Consider the following 16,758-nt stretch of genomic DNA (forward strand, 5'->3'; position numbering starts at 1 on the left):
GCGCGTGCACAAGCGTGATGGGGGTTGTGGCACTTTATCAGTGCCATGACATTATCTCGTATCATTTATTAATGTAGCTTGATTGGCATGCAGATGAGATATAACACTACTTAAACTTTGGATGAACTTGAGCTTGTTTTAATCCATGTGTGTTTATTGGGATAATAAACAAAACAACAAACATAAACTCTGCGACGTTTACAGCATTAACATCGCATCCAATAATAAAGCAAGAAACTATGACACACACGATGAATATAATTACAAAACTCTTAATAAAGTAACTCAGTTTTGGGGCCAATTTGAGACGTTTGAACCAAAGAAAAAAAAGTAAGAAATACTAATTTAGCCAAAACTTGTTTTACCGTTCACAATCAACTACACCCACATTTGTTTGCCAAATAATGCCATTGAATGAGCACTGTAGGGCAGTGGTTTCCAACCTGTAGGTTCACAAGATTAATCTGAGGGGTTGTGAAATGTCAGATACAAGTTAGAAAAAAAAAAAAAAACAGATACCAGATACTTTGATGTCTTCAGGCTCCACTCAAGCTACACTTAGAACTATTTCAGTGCTCTGATTGGAAATGTGTCTATTGAGTCACATGGTTTAATATATAACATTAATTTAGCTCCAGTCAGCAGCTGTTTATTTTCAGAAGGAGCTTTTACAGGAAATCTTTTAGTTTCAGCATATTCATTGTCCAGTTCCACAATTTCAATAAAAAGGGAACTTCACTGTTGCATGTGTGCGTTGTGAAAGACAAACGACATGACTTCACTCAAGACTCAGACCTTGACTCTACCAGCGTTGGACCCTTGTATGGTACGTTCACTGTTTTTATTGACCTACACTTTGACATAAAAATTGTAAAGTGTAATCATTTTGTTTTAAATTCAATTTGATTATTTTAAACCTTTTTCTTTTACCTTAACTTTGTTTTGTTTTTCTTAACCTATTTTAACCTTTTCTATTTTTTAGGTGATAAGACTTCTTGGATAACTGTTATCATGAAGCAAACTGTTTATGTTTTTATTTATGTAGAGACCTTTTTGAATAAGAATAAGCAATACTACACAACTAAAAACTTTTGAATAAATAATCCAGAAATGTGAATTGTTACAAATGACTATATATAGCCTATAGTAGCTTGAGCAATGCCATGCAGTCACTCACTTTCATTCGGTACCTTTCATACTTTCAGATCATGATTATCGATAACACTTGCGTCCCTGGAAATGACACGGCCCCATGTCCGGCCACCAGCTCCCCAGTAGGTCTGGCCGTTGGGCTGACGTTCTTCTTCCTACTGCTCGCGATCGTAGCTGGTGTAATCGTGTACAAATACCACAGTAAAATGAGGAATATGCTGCAGTTTGTACAAACGAGAAGCCAGAAAAAATGAGGACTATAGCGAGACATCACAAGAGAATTCCAATCAGTACACCGATATGATCAGAGAACAGTCAGCAGGAGAGGGGCCTATTTATGAAAACCTGACAGCTCGGACTACTGGACACAAGAGGCCTGCAGTGAACAAGAGAAAGTAAGCTGTACTTTGTGCTACTTTATTTTCATACTTTCAGCAGCTGTCCAGAAAGAAGCCACAACGGAAAGAGAGTGTGTGTGTGTGTGTGTGTGTGTGTGTGTGTGTGTGTGTGTGTGTGTGTGTGTGTGTGTGTGTGTGTGTGTGTGTGTGTGTGTGTATGTGTGTGCGTGCGTGCGTGCGTGAGTGTGATTTACATTTCCCCATTTTGCACACTCCTGATAAATATTGGCACACAATTCGGCTGGTGTCTGTTGGTGGTGATCTCTTCTGTTGTTTCTTACGATTTAAAGTCTATTAATCAAACGTGCCAGCTGATGACTCAGTGCAGGAGTTTTTTCTGCGAGCAAGAATAGAAACTGGGAAAGAGAAATCCACACAGTTTACATAATATGTACCTTGTGTCACAATGGTTTTTACATCAGAAAAAAAAGAAGTGCTTTCATTATCTGCTACACTTGATATATTATTGTTTCTGTGCAGGGCGTCCCCTGAACCTGAACCTGAACCTGAACCTGAACCTGAACCTGAAGAGGATGTGTACTTGCAGTGTGATTCACAAGATGATGCAATATACTGCAATGATCCGTCGTGCAACCTCTCCATCCTCCCAGAATGCCAGGAAGAAGACGTGTATATCGTGCCAGATTCATTATAGGATACTATCTCTCTCTATTCATTGCTCACCATATCAATTTTCATTTTTTTTGTTTTACAAAACTGCTGCTTTTGACACAGCTGAACTGTAAACAAAAACAAATACTGCCGTGTCTGTAGCATCTGGATATAAGTACACCCACATACAGTATATTTTATAGATATATCTTATTGGTGTACATCATCTGTAAAGTTAGGAATGGAATTATAAGCAAACAATCCAAGTTAATCCATTTTTTTAATTTTCTTATAAGATATGTTTGTTTCACTGTTTTCTCTTGATACGTCTGGAATTTCCGTTGAATCACTTTCCATTTTGACTTTTAGAGAGCAGAAGTGGCACCATTTCTTCACACTTAAGAAGGTTAAGTTGGAAGTTGTTAAAAGAAAGTTGTTAAAGACTGCATTTATGCATGCCAATACACATTTTGAATATTTATCAGCCTCAAAGTTTGTCATAGGAGGCCTCTGTTTACAACAGCTGCATCACTGATTTCCGCTCTGTATGGTCACCATAGAAATGTTTTATACATTTTTATTACATTAAACAAATGTAAATGTATCATGTACTAATTTGGAGGGTTTTATTATCTGGGTTAAGTTTATGAAGATGAAAAATAACACAATATTTAGAACATTTTGCAATTGTATTTTAATTTGAACTATGATGTTTCCTTATTAAAAGTCTTGAGCTAATAGCCACCTGTTCTGTGTCTTACGTTTTAGAAAAAAATGTGAGAATAGACAAAAAGAATTGCTCGAATATCCATAAAATACTGCAAATGCAGGCAAAACATATTCAAAAATGCACATGGGTGTACCAAAAGCCATTGCAAAGCATGGTTCTCACACACAGCACACAGTCAACAAGACTTGCAAAACATGCAAAAGTCAGCGCTTTATGGGTTTTGTGGTCCATTCGTTTTTCAGAAGAGACAAGCAGAGAGGATGTGAAGCCATTTCGCATAGATGAAACCAAGATTTATCGTCTTATTGCTTAAAAGAAGTATGGGGGTGGAGAGAGAAAGACATCAAGCTTTGTCCAAATGTAGAGGTGTGATTTGTGCTTCTCTGGGCGGCTAGTGACAAGAGACTGGCAGGGAGGTTTACAGACCGGACTCACTCTTTGCTAACATTTTTGTCATCCTGGAATTAAATTAAGTAATAGTTTTCCGGGAAAGGCTATACGTGAGAATTAAAACCAGGAGAAAGCCAAATACCAGAGGTTAATGAGTTCATGCTGTCTATCTTAGATTATACACACAGAAGGTCCTTGATAAATACTGTCCCTATTTCTTTTATACGTGTATACTTTGGGTGGTACTGCAACTCAGGACCTTTCAAAATCTAAGATTGAAGACCTTTACATCCACCCACAGTTATGTATCAACCGAGGATGTCATCCCTGAAACAAAGAGTTATAAAAACAAAGAGGTGAGTGAGCTGTTTCTGGGCACAGGTCTGAATTTATACCTTAAGAAAAGTAATTACAGTTAGCATTTGTGTCTGCAGCTCTGATTAATCGCCTATTTATTCATCTGCCTATTTATTCAGTCGCCCAGGGTCAATCAATACGCCCCACTCTTTAATACATCTACTTTATTAGATTGTACAACAACACATGCTCATATTCAGGTGACCTTTATCCACGCAAAGATAAAAAATAAAATAAAAACTATTAAGAACTCATTAGGGGTGGTGGTGTCACTGCTTAGAGTAATTAAACTATAAACATTTTAGGGGAACATACTACCAAATTCAGTTCACTTCAGGTGACTCACAGTTGAAACATGTCAGTGTTAATATCACACTTAATATTGTAATATCACAATTAATAGTGTAATATCACACTTCAACATAGTGCACTGTTTATTACCAAACCCTTAAGTTGCACTTTGCATGTTTTAAGCTCCACTCACGAGCTCTTTTTCTAATTTGAATAACTTTTTCTTGCCTATATACTTATTGTAGGATATCTCACATAATCGTTTGTTCTTTTTTTTCTAATAACTTATCTCAAGAGCACTTAAAAGTAAATATCACAAGCGTTGATAATCTATAATGAAAATGCATTTACAGTATCATCGTTGATATGCAATCTGAGCAGTCTGAGCAGTCTGTCAGAGTTTACACAGCAAGCTGCTTTTTTGTGATTCTTTTGCCTTTTTAAATGAAACTGGTGATTGTGTTGTTATGTTATGTTGGTTCCATATTAGCCGGTCAAGGCCAAGGTCAATAACTGGAGATTAGAAGTTATAGAAGATAGAAGTTATGTATCTTTATATGCTGATTCATCTGGCACACCGTGACCTTTGTGATCTACAGCGGGTGATAGATAGATCGCTTTGGATGAATGACACATACAGTATGATTATGCTGTTGTGTTTATTATGAAATGAACATGTTGATATATTCAAGTGCAACAGTTCAGTGTGAATACATCAGGACATTTATTTAGGTCTTCATATTTAATTATTGAAATGTGTAAGACGACAAACAAAATATATCTAAACCATGTGCCTCTTAAAACAATACAGTGCTTTAAATAAACAAGTGACGATGACATTGAATGGTACTAAAATATGCTGTAACATAAAACAACGATAATAAACCCCCAAAAAATGATAACTGTAGGACCATAAATAGAACTTTAAATAAATAAAACTATGAATGAACAGATTCACTGCTTGATCCACAATGCAATACACAACTCTGTACAGCAGTAACGTGTTTTTCTTTATTTAAATAAAAATTTATTTAATTGAGTTAACCAGTGAAAAACACCAATGTATGCAGCGGTGATACATGATCCTTTGAGAACATAATCAGCATGTAGCATTTTTTTTCAAGGACAGTTCCTCAGGCACAGTGACATTTACTGACAATAAAGTCGTTGAAAGGAGTCAGCTTCAACTTTCCCTTACTGTCATAGTGCATGAGGACCATGGGCTCATAGGCGGCCGGCACGCAGCAGGGGCGAGGTGACCCTCCTTTGGTAATCTGATGCAGCCGAGACTTCACCTGCGTGTGCATGCTTGCAGGCTTGTAGTTGTGGGGGCAGGTGCCGTCGCAGAAATGCATTGTGTACTCAGTTGGGGCCACAATCCAGTCCGTCCAGCCAATGTCTGTAAAGGACACAGTGACAGACTTCCGGCAGCACCATCCTCGCTCATCGCAGACGTCCTCCTTGTTGGAGCGAGGCAGCCTCGTCTTCCCGGCTGGTTTGGGCTGTGTGAGGCCTAACTCCAGAGAAATGCTCGGATTTGCCCTGAGGGCATCTTTGTCACCCACAGCTGTCCCAACATCCACTAACAGTGCCTCTCCACCATTAGTCGTCATCCACCTCTCCACCTCAGGACTGATGTCCAGCACCACGTCTTGAGTGCGTGACGCATTGGCACTCGCTGGAGAGTCTCCATGTGTCCATGCTGCAGAGTTCATCGGCTTCATCCAGTTGACTTTAACTTTAATTTCTCGTCTTGCCTCAGGCTGAAGTGAGGTGGGTTTATTTAAAATCTGCCTGGAAATCTTCAGCTCGGCCCGAGCTAGTGTCAGCTCAGTCTGGATATTGGGGTTCTTGTGGAAAACAGCTCTGTACCAATACATGCGTTGTGGGTGTGCTCCCCTCCCAACCACTTTCATTGGCTCCACTAAAACGGGAAAAAAGCTTAATTAGAACCAAAGTTGACAACATCCTACAGTGATTTGACCGAGTAGGGAACATCTGGAACGACTGAGAGCGGAAAAACAAAGATAACATTTTTAAAATCATGTACTTTTAATTTGAATTCCAATGCTCTCAAAGTCATAATTTGGCTTATCATTGATGGCATTGACAGATGTCAGAAAGTGCAACATCAAGTACGAGGTGTGTCTGCGTGTCTGTGTCACGCTCATGACTTCTAAAAGCTTGTAGGAATGTGTTTGCTTTGTTTACAGGACTGTTTGATTCTATTTCCAACCATTTGCATACGTTCAAACTCTGCACAGATACATTCCAGGTAGAAGAGTTATTTACAGCCACAACGGCACCAAAGCTTTTGTCTGCATCTCGTCATGTAACGTTCTTTCCTACTCCCACTCAAACTTTCCAAATTGGCTATTCACATCAGTCATTTAAGCGTGACAATGATTAAATTAGGCCTAAGTGTCTTCCTGATGTGTCCCTGTCTAACAAATACTGTATCTCACCTGTAGCTGGAAAGAGCACAGTAGACATGGTGGATTGCCAGGTTTCCCTCATCGGCTGGCTGGAATTTCCTCTCATCTCTCTCTGTTTTTCCCTGTAGAGCTGATACATCTTTCTCAGCTCTTCCTCCGGGGCTTTTTGAGTTAGCCTGGGCTCCCTGTCCATACCCAACGAGCCGAGGATCCCCGTCTTCACCGCCTCCAGAAGCAGGACCTTCTGGCTGTCTGTTCTGTCCACATCAGGTGTGCCTTGGTGGGCCACGTGAGGCCGGCTCTCCCCTGAGCTGGAGAGGGAGGCGAGGAGCAACAGCGTACAGGAGATGAGCTGCTGAAGTGTGCGTGGTCTGAGCATGGTGAGCCTGCCAGGTAGGTTTGGTTTGAGAGTGCTGCAGCTCAGTGGATGGGGTTTGTCCAAGTTATGAATGAAATTCTTGACATGCTTTTATTTATAGAGCTTCTGTGTTGCCACACCCCTGGTTAGTCAGGTGAGCCTTTGATGGGCTCAGCTAGAGCCATATGTCATGATGTGGCAACATTTTGCAGCATAGTATTATGTGTTAACAGCACGTGACTTATGAAATTAGAAATCTGTGCCATTAATGTAAACATTTACAGCTTTTTTTCCAGTTTTATTAGCACATCAATTAGAGGGTAGACACATTAGAGATAGGAGAGACATAAAATAAAGGGATTTCTGGGTGAGATTTGGTTTCGTCCCGAGTACATGGTGTGTACCTCAGCATTCTACGTCACCATGATTGTCCAGTTACGCGTCACTTAATCAAATAAATGGCCATATGTCTTACAGTTACTAGTTCTAAGGAGGCAGACAATGGGGAATTACATTAGTTCCCCCAGGGTTAATAATAATAATGTGATAGTTCATTGATCCATATAAGGCTGTACAGACCAAAGAGGCATTTAGAGTCTTGTTCACTCGCTGACTAGACACTGAAACCTGGGAAGGCCCATCTCCAAATGCTATAGACTACCTTCCTGCCAAAGACTGCAAGCCACTATGAGAACAGCCCAGCCTTGCCATGTACATTTCTATCAGCTGTCTGTGACAACATACAATAAACAAAGACAGAAAAAGTGGAAAGAGTGAAGTATCTGTATGTTACCCCTCCCTCCTTAGACAAAACCACAAAGGAAATGCCTCAAGGTAAAGAAAAACAAAAAAAGACTAGATAAGGAAGTTGTATGTTGAAAGAAGGAAACTGTCCGAGGCTTCAATGACAAAGTCAATTATCTCCGTCTTTTATTGCAGCAGCATCATGAATTTGATGGAAGGCAGTGGTTCCCAAACTTTAAGGACCACCCCACTTTGAAAACCACTGAAGCTTGTCAGCGTTCTCTCTTTATGATTAAAATAGACTGAAAAACAAGCGACGTACCTGCTCTTTTGTTTGTTGCAATTGTTGGGACGGAGCTAAAGAGCTAAAGATAGGCTACAGCTGTGTCTGCACTGTGGAGCGTTATCAGCACATGAAAGCCCTCGCTTCTATCAGTAAATAGGGTTAGTGTACCGCTTACTGTAATAGTTTCATGGGCGTCTGTGTCATTGACCCTATTATTTCCACATGAGGGTATTCCCTGACCGCAGAAGCGATTGCTGACTGATGAAGATTAGATTTTATGGAAAATGTCCATGAAAGTGCATTTATGACTAATTATGAGCTTGGAAGTGGAACATAACTTTTCAGCAGCCAGATAGTAAAACCGTTAAGCCATTAGAGGGTTACAGTAATTCAAATCTAATTAAATGATAACATGTACATCATAATATAATAAAACAATAAAAAATGATTACCACATAACCGTAAAACTTACTATGCGATGGCTTATGCAAATTTGAATGACATTACCGAAAAATGTCATAATTCCAAGCTCCTGTGATATGTGTAGGGGGTTTACAAGATAAATGTGACAGTTCTGTTGCACAAAGTGTTTGCTATTTTTACAGACTTTTCTCTCTTTACATGTGAAATGCTAGATACTTCCTATTTAGGTATTCAAATGAAACAAACTGAGAAGGGAACATCACTCTTTGGTGGAACCTCTCACAGCTCAGACAGACTGTATAAGTAACCTGTGATAGGTGGGTAAAACAAAGGGTCACAAGCATAAATGGTTAAGAACCAGAGCTTTAGATGGTCTTGCACCTGTCACAACATGAAGAATAATCTTTTTTCTCATTTCTGAGCACTGAGTCACTGAGGGGATGAAGCAGTCATGTGCTTTTCCAGGTGAGTCTACATTGCAAGTTGAAAGTGTGTGAAAGGTGTAAAGTGACTCACGCAAACGGTCGTTTAAACTGTCATGTGCGACTCGCGCTCTCTTCTTCTGGCTCTTTCTCCTTCTCTTTTCATATATTTTGTATTTCGTCGCATGGGAGGAACAGAGAGGAAACCTCTGACTTGATTTGTTTGAATTTCCAATGCCTGTTCCTAGAAGAGCTTTTATGAAACATAGTCACATTAAAAAACATACAAGCACATGAACCTACAAGGCACATACACCTGTACTGTACCTGTCCTCACCCCCACCCCTGTGACCACAGGTCTGATTATCAGACCCTCAAACAGATTATCAGTTACAAACGTCTTCAGTTTCATTTTCAAAAGCTTATGATTTTGTATTGCTTTGAGGTCAATGGGCAGCTCATTCCATGCTTTAGCTCTCCTAATTGAGTAGGATGTCTGGCCAAGAAGGGGGTTTTCTGTATATAGATGAATGTGTTAATGGCAAATAAACAGGTGGAGAAAGTAAGCTTAACTGCCATTCTACCATCACTGTTCATTCTTTCATGTAGTCATCCATTAATTAATTAATGTATGTTATTGTATGTTATTTTCTTTTCCCATTACCTTTAATCACACTGCATTGAGAGTGCCAAGGTACTGAACCATTCCCAGGGTGCACAGGGCAGAGGACCGGTATCCTCCCTACAGGGTTAACATAAATAGACCAATAGCTCCACTGCGCCCTCTAGTGGCCATAAAGCTACAGTACAGACTTCAATTGGCTAAGTACAGCTTTATTTGGAGTCAGAAGGAGCATACAACGTTACCGCTTCTCTTCACATTAAAGAAGCTTGGGTTAAAGACACAGGAGAGGAGATTTCAGATGGGCTATGGTCATTGGCATTAGAGAGAATCAAGGCATGTTCTATCAATGCAGACCGACTGCACTTTTCAAAAACTAAACTGAATAGGATTTTCCCCTCTGTCTCTGTTACTTGTGATAAATGCAAGTCCAGTGATGGGACTCTGGGTCCTCTTTTTTGGGCATGTCCCAAGCTCATAGTTTTTTGGGGGTGACATTTTTCAGCTGTACAGTGCTATATATAAAATCCCATTAAGATCTGACGGCCTCTTGGCAATACTGGGTTGCTCCCCTTATTCAGTGACTCTCTCTATAGAATTACAACAGGCCCTTATGTTTGGTATGGTCATAGCCAAAAGGGTTATTTTAAGGGAATGGAAATCAGCATCCCTACCTTGCTTTAAGATATGGTTGAACGATATGGCATCCTGTTTGTACCTGGAGGAGCTGCGCTGCACTTTCTCAGACGCAAATTCCGTAAGCTCTGGGGGCCTTTCACAGACCATATTAAGAGAGAACAGTCTCAGGATGGGGTTTAATGGTTTAAGATTGTGTTGTACTGTATGATGTGAATTGTTTTCCTATTCTCATGAGGTGAATTGCTGGCAAATGAACTGGCAGTTTATGTTATGTTTTGTTTTGATTTGTTTCATCCTGTATTTTTGGTGTTTGTCTGTTCATACTCCCTTTGTGACTGTTATGCAGAAAATGACCAGGTTGGTGATTTAACCCCTCAACTAAGAAACAGTGACTGTGCCAAACTGTCATGGATCATAGGTCATTTTAAACACTAGTTACCTTGATATTTCTTTCATCAGAGTTGGTTTCATTCATGATTTTATTTTTATTATATTGTATCTGTTTAATTTTATTCTGTTTTTTTTCAGTTGACAGAATTATTAAATCCCCAAATCCATGATATTTAAATATATGATAACTGATATTTCTAACTTTCAGCCTTGTAATGCAGGTAAGTCAGGTTCAGATCAGAGAAGATAAAGCAGGAACAAACAACTGTAAAAAGAGGAAGAGCTGACTTTCATGCCTGACTGGTTTCACTAACGAGCATTGACAATTTGAAGATGACCTACGCTGGATCACATGGAGAACATGACAAAAAGGACACATGAAAACTCCACAGTCTGTCCTTTTGTAGCTCCAAAATCATCAGTCTGTCTGGTGAAGAACAACATCTAGATGTTTCTAGACATTTCATTTAAAGAATGCTGTCTTAGTTTGTGATCATGTCTGTAGCAGTTACAGTGCAATGCTGACCCAGCACTGTGAAGGTCTGGCAATGCGTGACGGCAGTACAGTAGAAACATTTTCTTTGTCACCTGGGTGGAACTCTTGCAAAATCTCTTCATTGCATGAAGCTGACTTCTAACTCTAATCTTGTTTGGTGATGAGAAAGGATAAAGGCTTATATAGATTAATGGTGATCTGCAACAGTAAACTCATCGATTAAAAGAATGTTTGAACACACACAGAATTGCTGATTGTCTCTGCAATTGCAGACTCCTGCCGTTCCTAAGTGACAGGTTGCTGCTACAAATGGTAAACAGCCTTCAACAAGAAGATATTTTTTTGGGGGGGGCTTTTTTCCCTTTATTTCAGAGTGAGAGACAGCGGATAGACAGGAAAGGTGGGAGAGAGATGGGGAATGACACGCAGCAAAGGGCCGCAGGTCACATTCGAACCCGGGCCACTGCAAAGGACTCAGCCTACATGGGGGCGCACGCTCTTACTGGGTGAGCTAGAGGTCGCCCCAAGAATGCCAAATTTTAAACATGGGATAACAAATTGTGAATTCCTCAATTCAATTTTCAATCTTTCAAAATAAAAAGGCAGCACAGAAAATCATTGGCTGCCCTCTCCTGGAAGAACTTAAAAAGGCCAAAACCATCCTACAGGACTCATCACACCCTGGTCATACACTGTTAGAACTACTGCCGTCAGGCAGGAGATACAAGTCCATGAAAACGAGAACAAAGACTACAAAACAGCTTTCCAACAGCCATAAGTGCAATGAATAATGCTGCTAAAGTATAGCTCCCACCCAGTGTTGGGAAGGATACTTTCAAAACGTATTCCGTTACAGAATACAGAATACATGCCCAAAAATGTAATTTGTAACGTATCAATCTGAGTAATGTATTCTGACTACTTGGATTACTTCCACATTGAATTGCATTTTATAAGTGTAGGAATGCGGCCATCACATCCAGCTTACTAAACAGGCCTATTATGGTGTGTTCTTCTGTTCCAACTGGCTGAATGTGTACCTGAACAAGCAGATAGATTGTTGTATTTGTATTCGCGAACTGCATGGTTGCACTGCACAGTTATATTTTATTCTCCCTGTTCTTTCTTTAATGTGAAATGCTGTTTGAATTTCCAAAATAGAAACTCATTCCTGCCCTGGCTCTGTTGTGCCGGTTCCCGCTCTATCTCTACCTCTATCAGTGGAAAATGAAGCTTGTGGGAAATGCATGGAGTTGCCTTAATTTATTAAGTATTATTATTAGAGCATCATCTTCTACTCAAATACCACAAGATACAATAGGTCAAACATGCTTTATATACAAAGTAGTCCCTTGAAACAAATCTTGAAAACCAACTGGGCTGCTTGGTTAGATACACTTGCTCTGTAGATGCTTGATTTTCAACACTCAGAGTTTTCAGTGTTGGCAGTTTAGGATAAACAGTGAACTTCACAAGAGAACAATGAAGGATTCATGTCCCTCTGGCCCACAAAAATTGACAAGTGACATCCCAGGAGGACAAGAGACTACCCATTGTTGCGTATGGAAAACAAACACATCATGGTACCACTGGGTGATAGATCAATCACTGCTATTCAGCGTGACTTCAAAGCACACTTGTTCTGCATCCTCTCTGTTATTCCACCACACAGACACTGGGTTAGTTTACATGATGGGTGAATATGTATGTACCAAAACATATGGAGATGAGTGGATTGCATGTGTTTCTGGAGGGATTATTTACAATTGCAGATTATTGCTAAATGATGCAACATCATGGTGACCATAAAGGTTTGTAAAGAACAGGGGCAGAGCAAAGGGGTGGCTTATGGGGCTCCAGCTCCAAATGTTTTCTCAAAAGCCCTGAATCTTTTAGGCCGACTTTGCTGTCTTTCACAGGCTGTATAGTGGGCTCAAGTTAAACAGTTATAGAACAATTAGATACAAAATAGGATGAATGCTCTAAAGCACATGTGTCAAACTCAAGGCCCGAGGGCCAAATCCGGCCCCTCGCATATTTTGATCCGGCCCGCATATTTAGGTCCACAATAAATTTTGGCCCACTGAGTTTTTGTCACTTTTTTAAAATGTTTTGTTGCTTTTTTTCTACGTTTTTGCCACTCTTTCAGAGGTTTTTTTTGTGCTTCTCAAAAGGGGATCATGCCCCCCCTAGACCCCCACCCCCCCCATGTTTGGGCGTAACCCTGAATGTTTACAACATCTGGCTCCGCCCCTGGTTGAGAATATCCCAGAGGCTGGAGCTTTGCCAAAATAGGAACCAGAGATGGAGTATGGGGAGAACATGAAATGATGAGGAAGTGAGAGAATTTTTGTGTAGGCAACTGGTGTATCGATGGTCTGAAAAATGTCCATTACACCCAGTAAAACCAGTAGTTTGCATTTATCATTTTTATTATTATTATTATTATTATTGCTCAGTGACTGTCAACATGGTTTTCTGGCTAAGAGATCAACCATGTCGTCGTTACTACTCTTCACTGAACAATTACGTGACTCTCTCAACAAAGGTCACATCACTGGAGCTATTTTTATTGATTTTCGTAAAGCCTTCGATACAGTGAACCACCAGATTTTGCTAAACAAACTTCACTCGTCTCCATCTGTGATAGAAATGCTCTCTTCTTATTTGACGAACAGGTTGCAGACAGTCAAAATTAATCATGTCATTTCCCAACCTTTAGTTTGTGACATGGGTGTTCCACAAGACAACATTCTTGGACCCTTACTTTTTCTTTTATACATTAATGATTTCCCTCGAGTGTGTAAACACTCAAAATGCTTACTGTACGCTGATGATACTGTGATTTTTCTCTCTGATTCAAATCCTAATGTCATAAATTCCAAACTGTCATCTGTTCTTCACCTCTTACATGATTGGTTGAAAAAGAACCATCTGACCATCAATGTAAAGAAAACTGAATGTATGTATTTTCATTCACCCAGAAAAAGTCTTTCTTTTACTGATTTTATTACTTTTGCAAACCAAGATCTTGTTGTCACAAAGACCTACACCTACCTTGGTGTGCTACTTGATTCACACCTTACATATCGGGAACACATCTCTAAATTAACAAAAAAGTTGAATCAAAAACTCTATGTGTATAACAAGATTAGACCATATCTTTCTTTTTCAGTTTCTGAAACCTACTTACATGCCATTGTGTTTTCAACAATGTCCTACTGTCTCCCAATCTGGTCTTTTACCACTAAGGACATTACTGAACCAATAGCACGACTATACTACTGAGCACTTAAGATCTACAGTAATCTTCCAAAGTGGTCTCATCATTGCAGTGCGCTCACATGCACAAATGCTTTGACTTACCAGAACTACGTAAACAGCCATGCTATTGCATTTTATTTTCAGATTCAAAATAGCTCTTTACCAGCATTTGCAGTTCTTCTTCCGACAAACAATATGAGACCACTACACCTCACTAGATCAGTCTCACAGGCACTATGGTCTACAACTACGGTCAGAAATCCTTTTTCTATATTTACACTAAAATTTGGAATGACATTCCCCATCACATTCGAACACTCGAATCACTCATCACATATTTCAAAAAGTCATATAAACTGTTTCTTCTTGATAGTCATACTTGCACACACTGATTGTTCATGTATTGTTTTTAGTTTTGTTTTTCTGTATTTAATGTTTTATTTGTTTGCATCTGTTTAGTCAATAATAATGTCCTGTATAAATGTGCCGAAATTGTGTTCATTGTTCTATGTTGCTGCAGAACAGGAACCTGCTGTAAACCAGTTTTTAAACTGAGTCAGGCCCGTTTATTGTTGCTCTTAAATTTTCCTGTATAATAAATGAAATGAATTGTTATTATTATTATTATTATTATTATCTTTATTTCAGGCTCACAAGTAGGTCCATAGCAGGAAATACACAAAAGAAATATATAGAAAAATATATATATACATAGGCAACATACAAAATATTCATCATATTACAAATGTTAAAAATGTGTGTGCAAGGTGTCATGCCAGCGTTTTCTGAGTTCAGATGAGAATCGAAAGCAAGCTCTTCCTAGGACTTGTTAGAGCCTCTGTGATCCTAATTTGACAAGTGATCACAAAATATCAATAAGAGGGTGGGGTCAACACGCCTTCCCACTTCATTACTCGGTGGAGGATAACATAACCCTAAACCCCACCGCCTCCTCCCTCCCCTCCCGGCCAGGTGATCAGCTGACTGAGGTGGCCACCTTTTCGGGGCCGGTTGTACAGCTCGCTCCGGGGAGGAGGAGGCGTTGGTTGTGAAGCAGAAGCAGCAGAAGCAGCAGGAGCGAGGAGGACTGTGTTCATGCTGCATGGAGAGGACAGAGCGCAGTATGGGCTGACTGATCGGAGATCCGCTTTGGGCTTTTTATTGTCTTCAATAATGGACGAGCCCAATATCCTGAGACGCCGCGGTCTACAGGTAAATAGAGACATGTCATGACAGCTCGGATGTGGCTGTTTCCAGGCAAACGGGATAGTATGGTGATGAGGATGATGAAAATGAACAGTTGGCGATGATGCGAGGGATTTCAGTTCATTTTATACTAAAATAGCCTAAATGATATTTAGGCTATTCTTTGTTCTTTCTGATAATTAGCCTTTAAATCATCTTGGAAATATTATCTGTCTATTCATTCAAACAGGCGGTAGCCCCATGATGAATAGTAGCTCATGATGCAATTAATGAAAGTAGGTCTTATGTGTTTATTTTGGAGCTGTCCATTGGTACTTGTGTGAAGCTGGTTGCCTTGGTGATAGGAGCTTAAAACCCAAGGGTGCCCGCATGATTGGCAGAAACATCCCTTTAATCTTCTCCTGGGTGCCATGTTTATCACTATTAGGAATGTCCCGAATAGCAATTTGTTTCCCCTCCCTGTAGTTCATTCATGTGTATATTTTCTGCATAAATGAAGTAGTGAAAGCTGTATTGTTTCTACCCCTGGTGTGTTATGGAGGAGGTGTTGTTGTGATGAAAGACTCAAACTGGGTGTTCCCATTCAATTACTGTGATTGGTTTCTTTTTTCCGCCTAAAATTAATCTGCAATTTAAATGTAAGTGCAGTTACGACATGTTATGTTGAAATTAGTGTCCCTTGAATCAATTCTTTTTTGAAAAAATACACAACATATGTTAGTCCAAATTGATATGTTCTGATTAGTGATGACGCTTAAAGTACAGTAATAATTAAAAAGGTATTTCCCTGCAGAAATGACTTTGTTGTAGGTATGTTTTTACCCACCTTGTTTTTATATGTGGCTTACATTAACCAGTCACTTTCTGAGACGTGTCTTTAGAAAAATGGAGAGGATAAAATCAGTGAAAGTAGCCTCAGAATCATTTTTTGCCACCCTTCAAATCCCGATTGGCAAGAATATAGTTTTGCAGTTGCCTGAGCTCAAATGCAGTAGCCATGGGCTAGTGAGGATTTGTATCATTGCTGTTAAATGTCTGGAAGACCCACTTGTCGTGCAAGAAACTAGGCCATACTGCAGCTAATAAGATGTACACTGCATTAAAAAGACAATATGTGGGAGTGACAGAGAAGGGTAAGCATTGTAGGGAAATCCATCTGAAAAAATGTTGTAACCTACGTTTTTTAACGAACGTTATAGGTGCCTGTTATGACCGCAAAAAAACGTCACATTCCTCCCTGTTTATTCTAAGCAGTGTGCTTTCATAACAGCAGAAACATACAAAGATATTCAAAAATGAGAACAGTACCCTGAAAAGGAAATATATATTGATTTGTTAAGCCAAATAGTAAAAAATAAAAAAATAAAAATAAAAAAAACTCTGCTCAAAGAGCAATAGCTGTTAGCATAAAGACATGGAAAAGGGATTTATTTAAGAAGATATTGACATTTCTATATTTCCCATCTCTTCTGTTCTAGAAAGAACTGAGTCTTCCTCGCAGGGGAAATGTGTAAGTATAATAAATTTAATTATTCTGTGCGCT

The 16,758-nt window shown here is 39.5% G+C and overlaps 2 protein-coding genes and 1 long non-coding RNA gene across 3 annotated transcripts in view; 2 read left to right on the forward strand and 1 right to left on the reverse strand.

Moving 5' to 3' along the window:
• The first annotated feature begins 10 nt into the window (after positions 1 to 10).
• Positions 11 to 2,902, forward strand: LOC144526975 (uncharacterized). The gene is made up of 3 exons (XR_013502786.1): positions 11 to 826; positions 1,206 to 1,547; positions 2,031 to 2,902. It is a non-coding gene; the product is annotated as an uncharacterized LOC144526975 (long non-coding RNA).
• A 1,687-nt stretch (positions 2,903 to 4,589) lies between these two features.
• Positions 4,590 to 6,824, reverse strand: gdf15 (Growth differentiation factor-15). Its single transcript, XM_078263886.1, has 2 exons — positions 6,396 to 6,824; positions 4,590 to 5,854 (listed from the first exon to the last, which is right to left on the reverse strand). The coding sequence occupies exons 1-2, from the start codon at positions 6,742 to 6,744 to the stop codon at positions 5,064 to 5,066; spliced, it is 1,140 nt and encodes a 379-aa protein (XP_078120012.1). The 5' UTR covers positions 6,745 to 6,824; the 3' UTR covers positions 4,590 to 5,063.
• Positions 6,825 to 15,134: 8,310 nt separating this feature from the next.
• Positions 15,135 to 16,758, forward strand: part of mast3a (microtubule associated serine/threonine kinase 3a) — a 35,953-nt gene continuing 34,329 nt past the window's right edge. Inside the window, exons 1-2 of the mRNA XM_078263480.1 lie at positions 15,135 to 15,221; positions 16,694 to 16,725. Coding sequence (XP_078119606.1) covers positions 15,183 to 15,221; positions 16,694 to 16,725 — 71 coding nt within the window. The 5' untranslated portion in view covers positions 15,135 to 15,182. The remainder of the gene's footprint in view (positions 15,222 to 16,693; positions 16,726 to 16,758) is intronic.

This window comes from Sander vitreus, chromosome 12 (genome assembly GCF_031162955.1).
Source record: "Sander vitreus isolate 19-12246 chromosome 12, sanVit1, whole genome shotgun sequence".
NCBI classification, from domain to species: domain Eukaryota; kingdom Metazoa; phylum Chordata; class Actinopteri; order Perciformes; family Percidae; genus Sander; species Sander vitreus.